General features: G+C 50.6%; 1 protein-coding gene and 1 long non-coding RNA gene across 4 annotated transcripts; one reads left to right on the forward strand and one right to left on the reverse strand.

Annotated features, from left to right (window-relative positions):
• Positions 1 to 17,333: 17,333 nt before the first annotated feature.
• Positions 17,334 to 18,470, forward strand: TEX44 (testis expressed 44). 3 transcript variants are annotated; one of them, XM_078156739.1, is made up of 2 exons: positions 17,343 to 17,764; positions 18,071 to 18,470. In XM_078156739.1, the coding sequence occupies exons 1-2, from the start codon at positions 17,587 to 17,589 to the stop codon at positions 18,352 to 18,354; spliced, it is 462 nt and encodes a 153-aa protein (XP_078012865.1). In that variant the 5' UTR covers positions 17,343 to 17,586; the 3' UTR covers positions 18,355 to 18,470. The 3 variants fall into 3 exon arrangements, with proteins under 3 accessions (XP_078012864.1, XP_078012865.1, XP_078012866.1); XM_078156740.1 differs by having other exon boundaries at positions 17,345 to 17,764; positions 18,146 to 18,470; XM_078156738.1 differs by having other exon boundaries at positions 17,334 to 18,470.
• Positions 18,471 to 19,373: 903 nt separating this feature from the next.
• On the reverse strand, positions 19,374 to 22,272 carry LOC110198069 (uncharacterized). The gene is made up of 3 exons (XR_002321640.2): positions 22,129 to 22,272; positions 21,163 to 21,251; positions 19,374 to 20,813 (listed from the first exon to the last, which is right to left on the reverse strand). It is a non-coding gene; the product is annotated as an uncharacterized LOC110198069 (long non-coding RNA).

The following is a 22,272-nucleotide window of genomic DNA, read 5'->3' on the forward strand; positions in this document are numbered from 1 at the left end:
AGTCAGAAGTCAAGAAGTATGTGCCAAGTGCTGGGGACCCAAAGAAAGGCTAAATAAATAAATAAAAGAAAGGTCCCTGCCCTCAAGGGTCTTGTAGTCTAAGGAGCAGCATTTTTATGTGAGGTGCCAAAAATGAAATTGGGGGTGATGGTGGAAGCACAGGAATATTTTTTAATTCAATATTATTTTATTTTGCTCTGAATTCTCTCCCTCTGACCTCCCCCTCTTTCTATTGAGAAATCAAGAAAAACAACCCCCTTTACAAATATATATTGTCCAGCAAAACAAATCCCCACATTAGCTATAGGACTTGTATGTCAGAGTCACTGGTAGGGTCAGGACAAGTCAAGGGCCTGGAAAAAACCTTAGAAGGATTACACAGAGTTTTACATCTCTTTCCCCTTTCTTCCCTCCTCCTCTCCTCTCCCGTCCTCTTCTCTCTCTCTCTCTCTCTCATTGTTTTTCTCTCTCTCCCTCCCTCCCTCCCCCCCTTTCTCTCTGTCTCCTCCCCCCTCCCTTCTCCCCTCTCCCTTCCTTTGCCAAAGCCCTGGGAATGTGGTGCCCCTACCTATGGCAGCCGCAGGATAAATTGTCAAAACACCCAGGGTTCTCTGGTGGCCCTGGGGGCCCTCCTGTTCTTCTGGCTGGCCCCTGGCTGGGGGCACTTTCCAGAGCTGGAGCTCAGTGTCCCAGATCTTAAGGCCAGGTTTGGAGCTGGCAGGGCTGGCAGGACCAGTTTGACAGGCAGCCTGGCCCTCTGGGGTTGTCCTGGCCAGACTCCAGTTTCAGCCCTTCTCAGGGGCCGTGCAGGTATGGGGATTCTTGTGCCAGCCTAGATTCGCTCAGCTGGCCTGTGGATTCCCTTCCAACCAAGAGACTCAATTCTGGGATCTCTGGGACTTAGCGTCAGAGGTCTGGGCCTGACAAGGACCTCAGCGGCTATCAGACCCAGCCTCCTCATGTTACAGATGCGCTTAGGGGATCTGCCTGAGATCACACAGCTAGCAAGTGTCAGAAAGGAATTTGAACCCAGGTCTCCTGATTCCAAATAAAACATCACAGTGAATGCATGCTCACAGTTGGACCCAGAAGTGAGACCAGAGCCCAGAACAAAGACTCCTACTTTGCTCAGCTTCCCTTCTCTGGCTTCCATGCTTTTGCACTCCCCTTCCTCACTTCCTAGGATTCAGGGTTCCCTGAAAGGTTCTGTTCAAAGGCTACATCCTACAGGAATACTTTTCTAAGAAGGCAACATGGAGAGTGGATAGAGTGCTGGACTGTAGGTCCCAAAAACCTGGGTTCAAAAATCTCTCTCAGCCTCAGTTTCCTCATCTGTAAAATGGCAATTATAACATCTTCTTGTTGTTGTAACTCAGATGAGATCATGTGAGTGAAGTGCTAGAGAAATGTCAGCTACTGTTATTATCAGTGTTTCCCTCTTGTTAGCTCTCTCTCTCTCTCTGCAAATTATCGTATTGCTGCATTCCAGCTTTAGAGTGGGAAGGGACCCTGGAGATCGTCCTGTCCAATAGCCTCAGAATGGGAAGGACCTTGGGGGTCATTTAGACCAAGCCAAAGGACCTTGGGGGGCCATCAGGTCCAAATCTCCCTAAAGCTAATTTTTCACTGTTATCTTATTTTTATATCACCTACATTTCTCAATGTATCTCACCCTTCCTCCCTCCCAAAGCCATCCCTTATAACAAAGAGTAAAAAAAAGGGGGGGGGGAATCAATCCAGCAAAACTAAGCAAGACATCAAAAAGGTCTGCCATTCTACAGAGGTGTTCCCCCCTCTGCAAAGAAGAGGACCAACCTTTATAGGGAGAGCTAGGGTATAACTTGAGTCTGCTAACACCCAGCCTTCTGCCTCTACTCTCTTTACAAACGGAATCCTCCCCCCCAATAGAATATATTTCTTGAGGGCAGACTCTCTCTGTTTTTGTCTGTGTATTCTCAGTACTGATAATGTTTAATAGATTTGATTGGGGCTCCATCAGACTGCAGAAGGAGATGGCCAAGGATCTCCCAAGGCTCTGTCTTCAACCCTCTACTGTGCTTCCCATTTTCGTCCTCTCTGAGCTCAGCCACTCTCCTGGCTTCCCCTTTCGGCCTCAGTGTGGGTCTCCCAAGCTTCAGCCCATTGTCTACACTGCTGACTGGTACATCGCTATCACTCCATCACCCCAAACTCAACAGGCTTGGAACTGAGCTCGTCACCTTCCCTCAGCAAGGCACTGGCAATAGAAGGATGAAGAAAACAATCCTTGTCCTTGAGGCTCTTAGAGAAGACCACCAGAAGAGGTAAGGTCTATGATTGTAAACAAAGCCTCATGTAAAAATGAATACAATGCTATGCCCAAAGGGCTACAAAAATGTGCATACCCTTTGATCCAGCAATAGCACTTCTAGGGCTATATCCCAAAGAGATCAAACAAATGGGAAAAGGACCCACCGGTACAAAAATATTTATAGCAGCTCTTTTTGTGGTGGCAAAGAATTGGAAATGGAGAGGATGCCCATCAGTTGGGGAATGGCTGAACAAGTTGTGGTATAGGAATGTAAGGGAATACTATTGTGCTATAAGAAATGATGAACAGGCAGACTTCAGAAAAACCTGGAAAGACTTGTATGGACTGATACTGGGTGAAGTGAGCAGAACCAGGAGAACATCGTACACAGTAACAGCCACTTTGTGTGATGACTAATGTTGATAGACTTTGCCCTTCTCAGGATTGCAAGTACCTCCAAAAGTCTCATGATGAATTATGTATCCACATCCAGAGAAAGAACTATGGAGTCTGAATGCAGATCAAAGCAGACTATTTGCTCTTTTTAAAAAATTTTCTTGTTTTCTTTTGTTTTGTCTTTCATGTGGTTCCTCCTATTGGTTCTAATTCTTCCTTACAACATGACTAATGTGAAAATATGTTTAATAGGAATGTATATGTATAGCCTATATCAGATTGCACACCATCTTGGGGAGTGATTGTTGATAAATCAAAATAAATTAATAAAAAATTTTTAAAAAAGAAAAAAAACGAATGCAATGAACTCGGCCCAGAGCAGACCAGAAAACATACTTCCCTCTTATCTCTGCAGAGGCAGGGGACCAGGGAAGTGAAATGTGGCAGATCTGTACAGACTGTCAGACTTAGCTGTTACAGTGTATTGGTTAGCTATGAAGTGTTTTCTTTCTTTCTTTTGTGGTCTCTGTTGCAAGGGATGATGTCTGAGTAGAGGAGGTTAGAGGGATGTGTTTGGAAATTAACGGGATGGGAAAACAAATACTAGCCAACATTTGTATGGCCTTCAATGTTTGCAAAGGGCCTACACATGTTGTCTCTTAATTGGGTCAAAAACAAAACATAACAATGAAGTGGTTTGGAAAAGTAACTGCACAGGAAAGGTATATCCAACTTCCAAATGGCGCCTCCAGAGACAGAGTGACCTAGCTGTGGGAGGTCAAGGAGCTAGTGAGTGTCAGAGGTGGGATGTGAGTCCAGACCCTGGTGGCTCAGTCAGTTTTTTTTATCCAGCATACCATGATGATTCTCTAAAGCACTGGCCCTGCCCTTTTTTTAAATGGAGATACCAACAATCCTAACTAGATGTAGCTGGAATTAGGGTTAATCCTGATCTGCATGGGACCGGCTGTTCAGCACTCGGGTCAGCTCCTACCTAGAAGGTGGGTTGATTCTGGTGAATTTTCTTGGAACCAGCAAGAGAATGGAAGTATGAGACAAACCAGGGCATTTCTCCTCAGACTCGCGAGCAGGGCTGGAGGCAGCCTGCTCAATTAGTCCGTCAATGAGAACTCATTACCTGCTAACTCTGTGACAGGAATGATGCTGGGGACGCCAAGAAAGCCCCAAACAGTCCCTGCCCTCAGGAAGCTTCCACTCTAACAGGTGAAACAACATGCAATTAACTATATATAAACTAGACATGTGCAGGGTGAATGGAAGGCAATCTGAGTGGGGAAGGCCTGCCTCACCCTGTCTCTCCTCTCCCTCAAGGCTAACTTCCTAGAAAGAAATCTTTCCACGACTGGCTCTAGCACCTCACCAACCATTCCTTCAGGGCCTTTCCAATATGACCTTCGTCCCCACTACTGGATTGAAGCTGCTCTCTCCAAGGCTTTTGGCAGTCTGAAATGCTCCATCCAATGGGCTTTCCTCAGGCCCCCTTCTCTCCCACCTCTCTTACACCTTTGCTGACCTCCCAAACACTCCCTTTCCCTGGTATCCGTTGCGCTCCCTCTGCTGGCTAACCCTCCCGCCTCTGGCTGCCCCCTTCAGTCCCTTTCACTCACATCCCTTTCCCTGCCCTCCCCCCACTAAATGTGGGTGCCCCCCAGCCTCTGGCCTCGGCCCATTTCTCTTCCCTCTCCACTAACATCTTCTCCTTTGGGTATCTCCACCACTCCAATGGCTCCACCATTCCCTTCTTTGTCAATGGCCCCCATGTCTCTAGATCCAACTCCATCTCACCAGTGACCAACCACCAGGCGCCCATCTCTAACCTCTTGCCTGATATTTCTGCTGGAGCCACACATTCAGCTTGTCCATGATGGACATCCTTCTTATCATTATCCCTGAATTCCCTGAATCTCAGTTCTCAAAGGGATCCTGGAGGTCTCTGAGTCCAACCCTTCCTGTACAGGAATCCCCCTCATAACATTCTTAACAAGAGGTCATCCAGTCTCTGAAGCCCTCCGGGGGGGAGAGACTATCAGCTCTTGGAGCAGCCTGTTCCATTATGGGACAGCTCTAATTCTTTGTGGGTTTTTTTTAGTGAGGCAATCAGGGTTAAGTGACTTGCCCAGGGTCACATAGCCAGTAAGTGTCAAGTGTCTGAGGCCGGATTTGAACTCAGGTCCTTCTGACTCCAAGGCCAGAACTCTATCTACTATGCCACCTAGCTGCCCCAACAGATCTAATTCTTAAGAAGGTTTTTCTGATCTCATGCCTAAATCTGCCTCTTTCTGGCATCTCTCTTTCCTCTATTGCTCCAGTCCTCTGGGGTCAAGCAGAAAACATCTAATCCCTCTTCCATGGGACGGCTCTTCAGACTTGGAGGCTGCTCTCATGTTCTCCTCCCTGGGTCTGATCCCAGAGCATCCTGGTTAATCCTAAGGCAGGAGTGAAGGCATTCATGGCCAGCAGCTGCAGACAAGTGATGAGACATATTTACAGCAACTGGATGGTGCAGTAGATAGCATGGTGGTCTGGAGTCAAAAAGACCTGAGTTCAAATTTGCCCTCAGATACTTCCAAATTGTGTGACCCTGGGCAAGTCACTCTACCTCAGTTTCCTCAACTATAAAATGGGGCTCAGAATAGCACCACCCTCACAGGGGTCTTATGAGACATTTGTAAAGTGCTTAGCCCAATGCCTGCCACACGGTAGGCACTGTAGAAATGTTAGCTATTATTAGCTAGTCATGGATCCTTTCTGGGCCTCGGTTTTCTCATCTGTAAAATGAAAGAGTAGAACTTCCTGGCTCCCCAGGTCCCTTCCAGCTGTACTCTATGATTCTCCGTTGTTGAACAGGGATGAAACACATTCTGCTCCCCCATGGGCAGAGCTGGGAACAAGGATGGAAGCCCCAGAGAGGCAGCCTTAGGTTTGATATCAGCAAGTACTTATTAAGCACCTGCTATTTGCCAGGGGCTGTACAAGATGCTGGGGATATTCAGCCCGAACCAGCCATGCATTCTATGAAGGACACAGTATATAAGAACATACAACAGGTATGCCAGGTACAATATATCAGCACAAGATCATTTACAGGAGGAAGGTGTTGGCAGTTGGAGGCATCAGAAAAGGAAGGAGTCATGGACAAGTTGACACTTGAGTTGAGCTCTGTAGGAAATGAACAGCTGGAGTTGTCCCCAAGGGCGATGGGCCACTCCAGGAGGTGGTGGGCTCTCCCTCACTGAGGCCTTCAGGAGGAGGTGGGATGGCCACTGTTGGGGGGGTTGTAGAAGGAGTCTCGTTTCTAATACGGTTTGAGTTAGATGGTCCCCAGGACCTGCCATTTTGACATTCTGTCATTTGGTAAAGGATGGGACTGGGCAGCAAGCCAGTGTTTGACTCTGTGTCACCAGCCGGACGTGCTAAGTAAATGAAGAACTGGGCCCAGGGCCAGGAGCTGGCAGGACAGAAATCCAGGGGAAAGGGGAACAAGAACAGGGAAGCCAAGAGAGGTGGGTGGAGTCAGCCAGGACAGATGGCAGGAAAGGCCAGGACTCGGAAGCCCAGAGCACAGCAAGACCCCTTCAGGAGCGAGGGTTTTCCCAGGAGCACCTGCAGCTGGGGGTGCAGGGCTCAGTGACCGTCTGAGGTCTGGGCCCGTCCAGGGTGGGGTTGGGCCTTCCTCAAGGATGTGTCACTGGCCTTGGCTCAGACTGCAGGGGCTGGGAGGACCAGCCACAGGGTGACCGCATCGGACCAGGGGGTCTCTGGGGAGGCTTGGTCACTCCCTGCAGCACAGTTTCTGCAGCCTGCTAATTCTGAGAGCCTGAGATATTGACAATGACAAAACTGAACTGAGATCACATGACCCTAGAGCCAGCACTGGGAGGGGCCTCAAAGGTCCTCAGAGCCTACCCTCTCACTTTAAAGATGAGGGAACTGCAGGGAGGTCCCCTGGAGCTGCCAATGCCTTCCCCTTTCAGATCGCCTCTGTCTACTCTGCACCCACACCTTGGAGGCACCTGGTTATTTGTGCACCGCGTCCTCCATTAGAATGTGAGCTCCTCAGGCAGGGGCCTTTCGTCATAGCCCCAGCACTAAGCTAAAACCATCGCCATATCATCTCCATTTCTCCTTCCCCGGCAACTGCCCAGCCCACAGCTCCCTTCTCTCACCACCTCTCTTCTCTTTCCCATCAGAACAGAAGCTCCTTGAGGGCAGGCCGTCCTGATACTGTATTTGTTTTCCTAACACCACACTTAGTAAACGTTTCATTCATTCATTCCAAGTTTGCAAAGCCCTTTACTGACAGTATCTCCCTTAAGCCTTGACCCCTGCCAGTCCATTCTGCGCTTCGATGACTCTCCCCAGCTGAATGGGCAAGACAGAGGTAGCAGAGGTAGCTTGGACAGACAAGCGAACTGAGGGTGCCGGCGGAGGGCTTCTGAACATGGAAGCTTGCTGCCTCAGTGGAACGACACACTCTTTGTGCAGAAATGTAGACAGCGTGGAGTTCGTGAAACTCTGGAGGCCACAAAGAGCTAAGGGCATGACGATGCATTTACCGCCTGTCCAGGGCAGCCGCAGCAGCAGTGCCCTGTGTATACCAGGTCACAGGCAACCCCAGTCCTTTGTAATTGTGGTTCAGTCATTTTCAGTCATGTCCAATTCTCTGTGACCCCATTTGGGCTTTTCTTGGCAGAGATACTGGAATGGTTTGCCATTTCCTTCTCCAGCTCATTTGACAGATGAGGAAACTGAGGCAGACGGGGTGAAGTCACACAGCTAATAAGTTATCTGAGGCCAGATTTGAACTCACAAACATGTCTTCCAGAGCCAGCACTCTGTGTACTATGGCGCCACCTAGCTGCCCCAGTCCTTTGGGACAGAGATATTGGCACTGAGCTACTGATCCAGGATCAACGGGAGGGGTCCCGGTCCTATGCCTTAAATGGGATTAATGCCCTGGTCGGGTTGGGTTATCATCCTTCTTAGCCTTCTTCCCAAACCACACTAGGGACCCCAGGTCCCATAAGACATCTACAAACAGAAAACAAGATGACCTCAGAGGGTCATTAGCATTAGCTACGGTGGGCAGGGCAGATACCAGGAAAGAGCTACTGCAGAAGTGGGAGAGTGAGCTGAGATTGGGAGGGCACCAAGGACCCCAGGAGGCATACGCGGAGGCGTTCCAAGCATGGTGGAGTCCAGGCAGAGGCACGAAGACAGGAGATGGGGCATCCCATATGAGCAATTCTCTAGAACTATAAATTGCCAAGTGAGGCTGATCTGCATTGGTAAAGGGAGTTTTCTTACCAGAAATTCCCTATGCAGTGAAATCAGAGCTCCTGATTTTTTGAAAAGTGCTTTGTACAACTTAAAGTATTATCTGCATCAGGTAAAATAACAAATAATAGTCAACAGATTTAACAAGTAATTATCATAATAAAAATTATTATTCTCCATTAAAGGGTGAGGGTCCCAGTGAAGCCGGGTTTGAGCTTCCTCCCATGGTCTGCACGTCTAGAATGAGACTGATCCAGGGCAGGTAATGTGTTTGTTTCATTGAATTGAATTGATTTTCTTGCCTGGGTGTACCTTTGGAGGCGGGAAGGGGTGAGAAGGTGGGGGGAAAGAGGCAGAGCTCAGGCTCCTTGGCCCTAAAAACACCTACTATGTGTCAAGGAGCCCTGAGCATACTGTCAGCCAGGGGCTCCTGAAAGGTGCTACCTCCCAGCACGCAGGAAGCTCCTGGGGACACTCCCGTCCTCAGTGACACTGAGCCCAGCAGAGCTTCTCCTCAGAGCTGGACTGACTGGGAACTTCAGGCGAGCCAAGCTGGCATCCTTGTTCAAAGAGGCAGATATGGCCAATCTAGACCAGCATGTGTGTATGAGGTGCCTACTGTGTGCCAGGCACTGTGCCAGGTTCTGGAGATACAAAGACCAAATGGTCCAGGCCCTCTTCTCAAAGAGCTCATATTCTGTCTGTGGGCACAGTAGACAGACATATAAAGAATGTCTAGAATCCAAGGATTTCTTTCTTGTTAAGGTTTCATTGATGCCCTTTGTTTTCATATCATAGCTATTTGATGAAAACTCAACAGCCATAGAGACTATGGCTGAGAGTGTAGGCAACATTCCACATCCGTAGGCCCTCACCTTTATGCCAAGAGGAAGCCTGTGGTCTTTTTTAATCATCTTTTCCCTGGGTCTAAGGTTGGTCATTGCATTTCATTTGGGTTTGCCTGTCTCCGGGTGGCTTTTGTTAACGTGGCTGTAGTCTTTGGGTAAGTTGTGCTTCAGCTTCTACTTCCTTCCCTCTGCATCAGACAGTCTTCCCAAGTTTCTCTGAATGTTTCTGATCCATAATTTCCCAACCAGATTCCATGACATTCACATGCCGCAGTTTGCCAGGCCATGTCCTGATTGGTGGCTGCCCATTGGTTTCCCATGTTTTGCCACTGCTAAGGTGCTGCTAGAAATATGCTTTTGACATAGAGGGGGCCTTTCTGTGGCCTCAATTTGGAGCTGGAAGAGGCTTTAGAATTCTTCTAGTCAAACCACTCAGCTCAGATATAAGGACTCTGAACCCCAGACACACAGGAGCAGAAAATAGCTGGACGAGGTTTGTCTGGCTTCATATCCCGTGCTTTCCACTCGTGGGCAGGTCTTAGAGGGAAGCCCACCCCCACTCCCAGCTTCTCCTATGAGCTGGTTTGGGAGGAAAGCTTTGCCTCTTCTGGGGCTGAAGACTGCACGTGGAACTGAGAAAGGATAGCCTGAGCCTTCAGCAATGCCAGTGAGAAGAGCAATCACAGACCTCCAGGCTGGGGAAGGGAGGAGGGGAGCAGGGAATGCTGGGAGCTTTCCTCTCATTGGAGCAGCCTGACAGGGGTCAGGGCAGATGGAGGAAGGGCAGCCTCATTGCGGGTGTGGCCTGGACAGGGAGTGGTTTGGTCAGGGGGTCAGCTGAGGCTGCCATGCCCAGGGAGCTATGGTTCCTTCTGCTGCCTGCCTGCCTGCCTGAGCTGTCCTGGCAGAGTGGAATTCTGTCCTTAGGGCCAGTTTCCAGCTGATAGACCTTGGAGGACAGCACCAACTTCCTCTCGGTCTGCACGCCCATCACAGCTTTGGGCTGGGGCTCTGCCAGTTCCCATGGGAGGGGCTGGGGGGAGGCCTAATGCCCAGAAGACCAGGGCTGGGGGCAGGGTACCTCCTGCTCCTGAAGGCTGGGAGTGAGCAGGGAGCTGGGGAGAGCCAGGGATGCCGAATCCATCAGATCAGGACAGAGGAAAGGAAGAACCAAAGATTAGCCGGATCCAATGAGATGGGTTGCCAAGAGATGCAGACAAAGCCAGATGGGACTCACTGGTGGGTGGAAAAGCTGAGAGGGAAATGCCAGGAGTGGAAACCGCCTAGGAGACAGAAATACAGGAAACTTGGTCGCCATGGGGACGCTGGTGTTTCAGGAAAAGGAACAGCCAGGCCCCTTGGGAATGAAGTTCCAGGGTGTGGTAGCCATGCCTAGAAGGTGTACCCAAGGCCAACACACAGTTACTACAAAGCCTGGGGCAGATGTGAAAAAAAATACCCTTTTCAGAGACGCCCAATCCCAAGGTGGTAACCCCTCCCCAAAATCATAGTTCCTTGGCATAGGGGAGGGAAGGAATCCCACTGGGGGAGGGAAAAAGAAGCTGGGGGCATTGGGGCATGGGATTTGGAATAGGACAGAAGCCTCAAGATTGTTTAATCAAGCCTTTTTGCTTTAGAGAGGCCCAGAGAGGCTAAGGTGCTGGTCTAGTCACACAGCCTTAGAGGAGCAGAGCTAGGACTGGGCCAGGTCAGATGGCCTTGCAAACCTTGTTTCTTTCACCCGTTTGCCTCGGGCGAACCTTGTTCCCACCCTACCTCCAACTAGCCATTCCCCTTAGCTGAATTCACTGTGTTAACAGGGAAAATACATGTCTGTACTTCTGCAGGCCCTTTTAAGTCTCCTGTGCACCTGACATCTCCCCTTTCTGATGGTAAGCTCCTTGAGGCCAAGCCTTTTGTACTGGTCTCAGTTACCTATGGTTAGGCTAAGGAGAGGACCGGAAAGTAATAGGTGATCAGTCAGTACTAATTAACTGAATAAATGGATGGATGGGTGGGGAGATGGATGGAACTCAAACTCGGGTCTTCTGAGTTTCCACCATAGCACACTCAATGCCTAAGTAGGTGGCACATTGGAGTCAGGAAGCTGAATTAAAATCCAGCCTCAAGACATTGACTAACTGTGTGATTCTAGGCAAGTCATTTAACCTCTGTCTGCCCTCAGTTTTCTTACCTGTAAAGTGGGAGTAATAATAACACCTTCCTCCCAGGGTTGTTGTGAGGGTCAAATGAGATAATGTGTATGAGGTTTTTTGGAAACTTTTAAGTGCCATATAATGCCAGCTGTTGTTGTTAGCGGGGCAGCTAGGTGGGCAAAATAGATGCAGCACTGGACCTGGTGTCAGGAAGATTCATCCTCCTGAGTTCAAATCCAGCCTCAGATACTTCCTAGCTGTGTGACCCTGGACAAGTCACTTCACCCTGTTTGCCTCAGTTTCCTCATTTGTAAAATGAGCTGGAGAAGGAAATGGCCAACCCCTCCAGTATCTCTGCCAAGAAAACCCTAAATGACACAACTGACCACAAGAGTCTTGTTTTATTAGTAGTACGATTAGTATTTCTAACTAAGCTGGCTCTAGAGCCCCAGAGAGGCTCTGGTCATCCTTTGGGAGTAGGGCTGATACTGGGGCAGGGTTGCCTGGACTTTACAAAGCTGCAGGGCAGTGAAGGCAGATTGCCCCCAGACCCCGAGTTTGGCATTTAGCTAACAAACAGCTGCTTGATTAGGAGGCCCAAGCTTTGTCCCAAGAAGAAATGAGAAAATGTACCTCCTCCCCGGCCTCCCCTTTTTGCCGAGGTGGGGGACTATAGTTGTGGAACACTGTGTGCACGGTCAGACTCCGCTGATGCGCTAAGTTTTAGCCAAACTGCATTCCCCGCCCTCCCCCAACCCCCTAATTTTTTATTCACCGGCGGGTAGGAAAGTGGGAAGGAGGGATAGATTGGGAAATGAAGAAGACATTACAAATGAAAAGCCACTGTCAAAAAAAAGTGAAACCCACAGAATAAGGATGATGATAGGAAGCCTCCAGCTGCTGGCTTTCTCTCCCCCTTGACCACAGAGTGGCTGAATGCCTTTCCCGTCCTTTCCCACCTGGCCAGAAGCCTGAGCGGGGTCTCAGTCTTTCCTCCTTCCCCAAACTCCTCTGCTGACATTGTCCCGAAAAGCTGATCCGGGGCACGGTCTGGGCTCATCGCCCCACTGACAGAATTGCTCGTTCCAATCCTATTCTTGCTCGTGAGACCATGAGCTGGGGATTTGCCTCCTTTCCTGGGTAATAATCCCTGCTTATGGGGAGCCCTCCATCTGGAGCCTGGGCTAGCTCTCCCGCCCTACCACCCCCCCACCCAGCCCAGGTGGGAGCCCACGCTTACTTCCCTCCCCCTAAACAAAGACCTATGGAGTGCCTCGCTCCCGGGTTTCTACAGTCTTGGAAACAGCACTGATTGTCTGGGTTCCAAATACCAAGACCAGAAACCCAGGGAAGTCCACAGACCCACAGCGGAGGAAACCCAGGAGGTAACTTGAAACCTTTGGGAGCGCAGGAATTCCCCGTGGGTGTTTCTTAACCAGTCTGCCGCTTCCCAAGCTTCTGCAGCAACATGGCAGTCATGCACAGATCCAGCAATACCGGGATTAGTTTCTGCACATTAATAGCTAAGCGCAATAGCTAACAATTTTATAGCACCTGCTATATGCCGGCTACTGTCCTAAGCACTTTTTACAAATATCTTATTTGATCCTTACAGTAACCCTGGGAAGTAGATGCTATTCTTACCCACATTTTACAGATGAGGAAACTGAGGCAAACAGGGGTTGTTTGTTTTTTTTGAATGATTTACCCAAGTGTCTCAAGCAGGATTTTAACTCGGGTCTTCCTGACTGGTGCTCTCCCCACTGCACTCATCTAACTGCCTCAACTTGAACTCTTGTGGTGGATCATAGATCCCAAGTCAAAAGTGACTTTGGAAGTCCCATTTTATAGCGGATGTAACTGTGGCCAAGAGAATGAAGTGACTTGTCCAAAGTCACCTACCTGTATTTGAAGTCAGAAGACTTGGGTTCAAATCTCACCTCAGACTTTGACCAGCTGTGTGATCTTAGGAGAGCTCCCTTTACCAGTCTTGGGACTCAATGTTCTCCTCTGTAACATGGGAATAATACTATTAAGTGTAATAATAATAACAATGTCTACTTCCCAGGGTTATTGTGAGGATTTGCTGAAGGTAATTATTTCCAATGCTAAAGCACTACAGAATGGGAGTTGTTATTACTTTTTTTTTAACAGAACCTGGATTTCATCAGTGTAAGGAGCTCCTAGTGAGAAAACTCCCTTCACCCATCAGTACAGATTTTTCCATTTGCGGCCTCAGACAGCTGCCTGAGTGACTTGGCCAGGGACACATGGCCAGAAGGTGTCAGAGGTACGACTCAGGTCTTCCTGCCTCCCAGGCTGGCTCTCCCTCCATCAGGCCTCCTGACCTCACATAAGATTACAAGATAAGAGTATATGGGGTCCAGATTAGTGCTACCCCAGGCCACTGGACATTTGTTGTTCCACAAACATTTATTAAGTGATTACTGTGTGCCAGGCCCTGGTGAAAAAGAAATACTCCCTGCCCCTGGAGCTTACATTCTGTTGGACGGATCCTTGTAGTTAGATGTTAGAGTGAAGAAGACCTGGATTTGAGCCCTCAGTCACTCTTGAGTGTATGACCTTGGACCAGGCCCTTTACCTCGTGGGCCTCCGTTTTCTCATCTGTAAAATGAGAGGCTTGGATGTGATGGAAGATTCTAGAAACCAATGATTGACTTCGCAGGCTCTCAAGCTGGGCCCAGAGTCCTGGGACAGACAGAACCCTCTAAAGCCCTGAAAGGAGCTGACGTTTGGGGCTGTTGCAGTGGGGGCTGGTAGGACAGCAACCTGGGGTTGCTTCAGGGTGGCAGGGTCAGAGGGCACTGCCCCCCTTCTGGCCGCCAGGAGGGAGGCAAAGTGCAACAGCTGTGCCCGACCCTCCTGACTGCAAAGGCAGGGCCTGGGCATCGCCCATGAGAGCTGCAAAATCAGGGATCTTTGCTGGAGGTCATGAAACTGGCCCCCTTCCAGGGCTCAGGAAGATTCAGGAGGCAGGAGCTGCAAGCAGATGCCTGTTGGAAATTAATGTCTCAGGAATCTTCCCCTGCTGCCCCACCTTGCGTGTGGATAGGTGAGCACGGCTGTCCTACCTGCTGTCAGTCTTGTTGAGAACCTGGGATGGCTGCTTTCCTCATCCGTCCTCCATCTGCAGCCAGAAGGGTCCTCAGAGGTCAACATTTTACAGGAGGAAACCGAGGCACAGGGCAAAGAAAATGACTTATCCAAGGTCACAGGGTAGTAAGTAGCTGAGCTGGACTTCAAACCTAGGCCCTCTGAACTGGGTTCAAAGCTCTTTCTGCTGGGCCATAGCCTATTTCTCAGGGCCTTTCTCTGACTGGGCGAGGGGTGGTGAATCAGAAGGAATTCTGGTCACGATCACAAAATCTGGAAGAAACCCCAGAGCCATCCAGTGCTACCCCTCCCTAATCAGGAATCCCCTTGACAAGAGGTCAATCAGCCTCTGCCTAAGGACCTTCAGGGAGGAGCCCCCACCTCCCAAGGCAGCCCGTGGCACTTGGAGGCAGCTCTCAGGCCAGGAAACTCTCTCTTTAAATCAAACCTAACCTTAGCCCTTTGCATCCTGCACCCAGTCTCCCAGTCTGTTCTTAAGCACTTACTATGATAATCCAGGCACTGAAAATACAAAATGTGCAAGTTCCTACCTGTGAGGAGCCTACATTCTCCTGGGGAACATACCCCCCCAAATACCTGCCAACTATTGTGATATTTCTTTCATCCTGGAGGCCATAACTAGGGGCCAGTGGGGTTTACTGAATAAAGGGTGACGAGGAGAGATCCCTTAGACAAGACTGGAGGATGGACAGCAGTGGAGACTGGGCTGGCCATGGGACAGCAGCAGCCCCTCCCTGGCTGTTAGAGGTAACACTCTTCCTGGGAACCAGGAAACCTAGGTTTTAGTCATGACTACTTTCATCTAAACTTCTGTGTGACCACAGTAAAATCCCTTCTCTCTGACCTTGAAGCAGCTGGTACCATGAAAAGTGGACAGAGTCTGGGTCAGAGGACCTGGCCTCAGCTACTTGCTACTGATGGGAACTTGGACAAATCACTTAGCCCGTGGACCTCAGTTTCCTCATCTGAAAATGAAAAGGTTGAACCGGATGGTTCCTGAGGCCCCCATTGTAAGCTAAAGGGGTGTGTGTAAGCAGAGGGGTCATGCTATGTCAAACCCCATACCGCAGACACCACCAAGAGTAGTGGGAGCTGGGGAGACCCACAGGGCAGGGTTTCCATAGGGCTGTCTACTACCAGGATGCATTGTGTACTAGGTCACCAGGAGAGTTGGGTGGAAGGGAAGAGGGTTTGGCTCCCACAGTCCATATCTGTGATTGCATCCCGTGCCTAAGGTGGGCGGGGGGGGGCACTCATCCTTAGATTGTTGCGCTCTCCCTGGGCCAGTTGGGGATCAGGCTTCAGAATCCATAGGAACCTTGGCTTGGAGGACCTCATGGTCCCAGAGCTCCATCCCTGGGCCAGTTGGGGATCAGGCTTCAGAATCCATAGGAACCTTGGCTTGGAGGACTTCATGGTCCTAGAGCTCCAGGTCAATGGACGGGTGTGAGAAATCTACCAGATTGTGGCTAAGGGGTGAGTATGGTGCCATGGCATTCCTCCTGCTACCTGACTCAGTTTCCTTTGCTGGTTTTTTCATCCATATCACATTCCCCAACTGGGGATGTTCCCAAAGCCCCAGGGTCCTCCTCTCTTCTCTCTCTACATGCACACTCTCTTTGTGACCTCACCAGCTCCTAGGGGCTAAATGACCATCTGTCTGCCTATGACTCCCAGATAGATCATAGAGACAGCTCCAGGCCTGGCCTCTGGGGAGCTAGTACGGAATGGCCAGCTGCATACCAAACACCGTAGACTGTAGACGGGATGTCCTGGAGCCATCTTAGACTTAATCTGTCCTTATCTTTTCCCCAAAACCCACCACCACCATCATCATTCCAGGCGCCCAGATCCTTCACTCCTCACTCACCTTAAAGATCCACTAGGTGGCGCAGTGGAGAGAGCACTAAACCTGGCTTCAGGAAGACCTGAGTTCAAGTCCTGCCTTAGCTCCTTACTAGCTGTGTGACCTGGGCAAGTAGGTCATTTGCTATCTGTTTGCCTCAGTTTTCTCAACTGTAAAATAGGGTAACAGCAGCTTCTCTACCTTCCACAGTTGTTTCAAGGAGGAAATGAGGTAATATTTATAAAGAGCTTAATACAGTACCTGGCACATAGTAGGGGCCTAATAAATGCTTATTTCCTGCTTTCTCTTTCCACCTCTACAGCCTCTTCTGAAGCTGTTCCCTTCTCCCTCCTCACATTCAGACCTCGCGTCTCATGTGGATGGAAACTCCGGTGACCATGGAACTGGCCTCCCAGGCCTGCTCTCTCCTCCCTCCTATCCATCCTTCTAACCGCCCCCAAACAGTTTTCCTTAATCATAGATCTGACTTGTCACTCTCCCTCCTCAAGAAATCCTCCTTGTTGTGCCCTATTGCCCCCAGCATGCGACAGGATAGAATCCTGTTTGCCCTTTCCCTGGGGCCTCGGCCTCCCTTTCCAACCTTACTCTCTATGGAGACCTTCCCTACGATCTGTGCTCCAGGCAAACAGCTTTTCTGCTGCCCTCTCCCCCACCCCAGCACTGACGCCTTTGGCTGGGTGAGGGGCCACCCTGCTGCAGGAGTGCACGCCTTCTGGCCCACGCACCTCACGGCTCATCTTACGCTGAGCACCTGCTTCCACCTGAAGCCTCTTTGCTCCTCTCCCAAGGTGGCATTTGCACTTGTGTATACTTATACATGGACACACTGTCTCCCCGACAGACTGGAAGCTCTTCGAAGGCAAGGACATGTTTGCCCAGTGCCCAGCCCAGAGAGAGGGCTCTTCAATGCCTGTTGATCAGCTGACTGAAGGTCCATTAGATGAGGGCTGTGAGGTGGAAGACCCCCTCCAAGAACGATGAGCTCATCCCAAAGGCCTCCAGGCAAAACCCTCCCTGGCCTAGCCCAAGAGGTCTCTCCTCAAGAACACCAGGCATCATCACTAAGTCCTTCCCTCCTAGGGATCCATGGGGTAGCCCAGGCCATGGCCCACCTTGGGTTTCTAAAGTTCTATGAAGGTCACTGGTGGGAAGGAGAGGGATGGACCCCAGGCCTTTTCTGACAGACAGAGGAGGGCAAAATCTGGACTCTAGCTAGCAGTGTTGGGGAAGGTCCCCAGCTTGGATGGGAAGTTAGACCTCACCACATCCCACCCCACCACCAGGTTGTCAGCTCTGTGTCACCAGCTTCCCACTCTCTTCACTCTAGAGCTTGGCTTTTTTTTTAACTTCTTTCTAGATTTTCCTGATCCACTCAGGTATCTTGCCCCAGGGGCCTGGGGATTCTCCCTGAGAGGAAGAGCTCCAGACTCATCCCATGGACCAGGCTCCTACTCCTGGTGCCTGTGACATCATCAGCTCTCCCCTGGCCCCTGTGACCTCACTGCCTGCAAGGGCCCAGCCCAGCTGGGCTCCAGGACCCCCAACAAGTTCATGGCCACTTGCCTCAAGACCACCTGCAAGTGGCAGAGAGGATAGATGAGCTCCAACTCGTTGCAGAATTCTGCAGCTGCTGCCAGCACTGAAAATGAAAACCCTGAGAGCGCCTTAAACGATAACAGTGCAGTGGAGCTGCAGGACCTGAACCTCACTCAGGGCAAGGATGAGCTCCTCCCTCAGGGCGACGATGAGCTATCTCAGATCTACTGGGACTCCGGTGAGGCCCTGCCTTTACCCAAAAGCCAAGACTCCAGTGAGGATGGCACTGTGATCTCCCACAGCCACCTCTCACTCCTCTTTGAGAGGGAGGTGGCACCTGACCTGTCCACTTCTCAGACCAGTAACTCCATTGCCTGTCCCCAGACTCACAACCCTGTGTACCCCGGGTCTCCCAACCCCCAGTCCAGTACTTCCCTGATCGGCGCCGAGGATGACAATGACAGCTACCTGAGGTCAATTACCAGTCTGGTGGGGGGTGGGGAAGGGCCCATCAGTTCTCTGACCGACATCTTGGTTTGGACAGAGACAGCCATGGGCACAGCCACTGGGCTTCTGAACGCCAGCCACATGTCCGTGACTGATGTACTTCACGGTACAGGGACTGCCCTTCGCTCGATGACCAGCCTGCTGGGTAGGGCCCACAATGTTTTTACCTCTGGGCTCTTCTCTGGAACTGGTACCGTGTTTCGGACGATGAGCCAATTCTTAGGAAACATTGAAAGAAGAACGGTCAACGGTATCCGCTCTGCCTTCCGCTTCATGGCTCTCCACATCTCTCTCCATAGGAATAATGCTGGCAATAACTAAGACCCGCCAGGAACTGTGGGGCCAAGGTGGCTGGCTTCCCTGCTCCTCATTTAGCCCTCCCGCCATCCACTCTGCCATCCTTTTTTCCTCAGACCAGGCTAATAAATTACCAGCGCTCGTTTATTTTTTAAGCCCCTGCCTTGTCCCTTGTCCCCACGGTGGGGCTGGGAGGGGGGCAGGGAGCAGGGCCTTTCTGGCTGCCCAGGGGAAATGGCACAGAACAGACTGCCCTGCCCAGACACCGGAGGAAGATCCGGTCAGACCCAGGTTAAGTAGTGAAGCAAAAGATTACTCATTGGCAAAACCTGGCAGGCAGGAGCAAGGGGAGCTGGGAGAGGGGGAAGGTGAGGGGGCATGGTGGAATCAGACCAGAGACCAAATCAGATGAGCAAATAGCTGGAGATTTGGCCTTCTTCCTAATTAGATAGGGTCAAGCGGGAGAGAGGGTAGGGCTAAGCAGCAGCAGCAGAAGCGTCCCAGAGGGCCCAGGGCCAGCTTTCTTTCTGGGGCTCCCTGAACTCTGGTGACAGCTTGGGGATACCACGGGAGTCATTCATTCATTCAACACCAACTCCAGGGGAACACGCTTGGAGTGCCCGGTGCTTTGACCTCAAAGAGCTTGGGGTCTAGATGCCTGCCCAAGGCAGGCACGGAAAAGGGGCTGCAGCCTGGCACCAGCAGGAGCTGTAAGGAAGGAAGCCTGCAGTAGAAGAGGTGCCCTGTTGAAGGGGCTGATGGGGAAGCTGGGTGCAAGGGGCCAACCCTTTCTCTCCATCCATCAGCCCCTCCCCCTTTCCTGGTTCTGGGATCTCCCCTCCCCCCTGGCAGCCAACATTCCTTGGGCTTTAAGAATGCTTCTGTTGGGAACTGGAGATCCCCTAATCTGGCCCTCAGAGATGTTTCTCCTCTCTTAACCAGTAATTCCTGGTCGAGCTGGGCCACCATCTCCACAGGACTGGCCTGGCCTCCCACTCACCAAAACGTGTAATGAAATCTCCAAGTACAGTGCTGAATGGGGATGGTTTGGGTGACATCAACTAATCAGTCAACATTTATTAATCACCTACTATATGCCAGGTACTGGTCTAAGCGCTGGTGATACAACAGGAGGCAAAAACCATTCCCTGTCATTGAAGAGCTTACAATCTTATCAGGGAGATGACATCAAACAAGCTAGAGACAGGATTGTTGTTTAGTAGATTTCCAGTGCTGTCTGACTCTTTGTGATCCCTTTTGAGGTTTTCTTGCCAGAGATACTGGAGTGGTTTGCCATTTCCTTCTCCAGCACATTTTACAGATGAGGAAACTGAGGCCAGCAGGGTTAAGTGACTTGCCAGGGTCACACAGTAAGTGTCCGTGGCTGGATTTGAACTCAGGAGGAGGAGTCTTCCAGACTCAGCAATCTATCCATTGTACCACCTAGTTGTCCCATACACAGGATAAATAGGACATAATTAACAGAGGGAAGGCACTAGAATTAAGGGTGGGGAAGGCTTCCTGTAGGAGGTTGGGTTTTAGTTGAGACTTAAAGGAAACCAGGAACGTCAGTAGTAGTTGGAGCAGAGGAGAGGGAGCATTCCAGGCACGGGGGATGGCCAGAGAGAAGGCCCAGAGCTGAGAGATGGGAGTTCTTATTCATGGAACAGCCAGGAGGCTGGTGTTACAGGATCAGAGTGTGTGTCTGGTAATAGGGTGTGAGAAGACCGGAAAGGTGGAGTGGGCTAGGTGAGGAAGGCCTTTGAATACCAAACAGAAGATTTTGTATTTGACCCTGGAGGTGGTATGGACCACTGGGGCTTACTGAGTACAGGAGTGACACGGCTGCACCTGAGCTTTAGGAAAACCCCTTTGGTGGCTGAATGAAGGGTAGACTGGAGTAGGGAGAGATCTGAGGTAGACAGACCCCCCCCCAGCAGCCATTGCAGTAATCAAGGCATGACGTGATGGGGGCCTGCACTAGAGTGGGGGCACTGTCTGAGGATAGAAGGGGGCAGATGTCCCCCCAGAGATGTCCCAAAGGTGAAATGGGCACCATGTCGGATGGGGCAGGGGCAGGGTGAGAGACAGTGTGAGAGGCCCAGTGGGCCTGGGAAGATGGTGGAATGCTCTAAGCAACAGGGAAGGTACGAGGTGGGGGGAGGTGTTAGGGAGAACAATAATGGCTTTGGTTTTGGCTACCCTGAGTTTAAGATGTCTGATGGGCATTCAGGTGTGACAGGTGCCCTGCTCTGTCCATCAAAGAAGCTTAAATTCTTTCTACATTATCTGCAAAAGGAGGGCCTTGGGCTCCAATGTCTCCAGGGCATCTGCCTTTTCTGAAAGCCAATGAGGGGAGGCAGTTTCCTTAGAACTGAGCATAGTTAAGCAACCTAATGTCAGAGGGTAAGTCTGGGGCTTGGACTGGGTTAAGGCCACTACGTTTGTGATGAGCTCTGGCTTCCCTGGACAGCTCTCCTTCCCTGTTGGGAGAGAAGGAAGGCCTTTGTAAACCTCAGAAGTACAATGGAAGCAATGGTCATTGTTTCCCCTGGGCCCATCAGTTATACTTTCCTTGGAGCCAGATCAGGCTAGATGGGGAGTTGTTCACAGGAACCCGTGGACCTTGGCCATCTAGCCTTTTGGAAACCGCCAGATCTCCCCAATGACTTTCTCAGTCTTCTCTTTGCCTCCCTCCCTCCCTCTGGCATCCTCCTTCCTTCTCCTGCTCCCCAGGCACCTCCCAGGCTACTCTAGCCTGTCTACCCCTCTTCCGGGCAGAAATTCCAGAGTTCTGGGACCAGCCCAGTGCCACACCTACCCCACTCTCACCATGGGGCAAAAGATTCATTCAACGGAATTCCAGATAATTGTTGAGGATTCACGGGTAGCTAGACGGCCCAGTGGATAGAGCGCCAGGCCTAGGTTCAGAAGGACATGAGTTCAAATCAGGCCTCAGACACTAAGCAAGTCATTTAACTCTGTCTCAGTTTCTTCACCTGTCAAATGAGCTGGAGAAGGAAATGACAGACAGACCACTCCAGTATTCTTGCTGAGAAAACCCCAGATGGGGTAATGACTGAACAACCACATAGTCTTTAGCTAAAGTTTTGCCTATTGAACTTCTACAACTCGGGTGTCCTATGACATCATCCTGTCCCTAGGGCCCATCGGCATTACCCAGCTGCCCCCTACTCTCTGTTTCCGGACAATGTCTGGTAGTCATTAGCACCTTCCTAAGCTCAACCCAAATCCTTTCAGATGTGTTAACAGTTTCTAATGAGCATGCCAGCTCCAGGCCACCTCCAGGAAGGGCTTTCTCTAACAAGCTCATCATGAGATTGGAAGCAGAATGACCTCCTGTCCTTGGAGGTTAGGCCTCCCAGACCTTTATGTTGCCCCTATGAGCCAGGTTCCTGGCTCCCTTGCTGGCCGGTGGGACCCAAAAGACTAAGGAAGGAAATTCATTCAGTTCTTAATCCCGTCTGCTTCAATCTCCTCCCCACAAGACTCAGGCAACAGATAGTGTGGGAGCTTATTACCAGCAGAGCTATTAGGACACACACCAGCCCTTTGATGGGAGAAGGAGAATTTCCTTGGAAATGAGCAGGTCTAAGCATCGACCTGGTTGTAGGGGAGGCAGTGGAGCAGAGTGGGAGCAAGTTTCTCTGGAGATCACCGGAGGATCTCGGGGCTCCTGATGGTGACCTCGTGTTTCTGTGACCCTGGGCTAGGCACTACATCCTCTAAGGTTCTTAGCTGCCTCATCTGTGAAATGGGGATGAGGGAGTTGCCTACCTTCAGGGGTGGTGGTGAATGGCCCTGGTAAAAGGAAGTTTGGATTCGGAGCTAGAACATGTGATTTGGAATCCAGCCCCGAGACCTGGCATGAGTCCTTCCTCTCTCTGGATTTTGCTTCCTCCTACGTAAAATGATAGCATT

Source organism: Phascolarctos cinereus, unplaced genomic scaffold (assembly GCF_003287225.1).
Source record: "Phascolarctos cinereus isolate Bilbo 61053 unplaced genomic scaffold, phaCin_HiC Scaffold_5;HRSCAF=322, whole genome shotgun sequence".
Lineage (NCBI taxonomy): Eukaryota > Metazoa > Chordata > Mammalia > Diprotodontia > Phascolarctidae > Phascolarctos > Phascolarctos cinereus.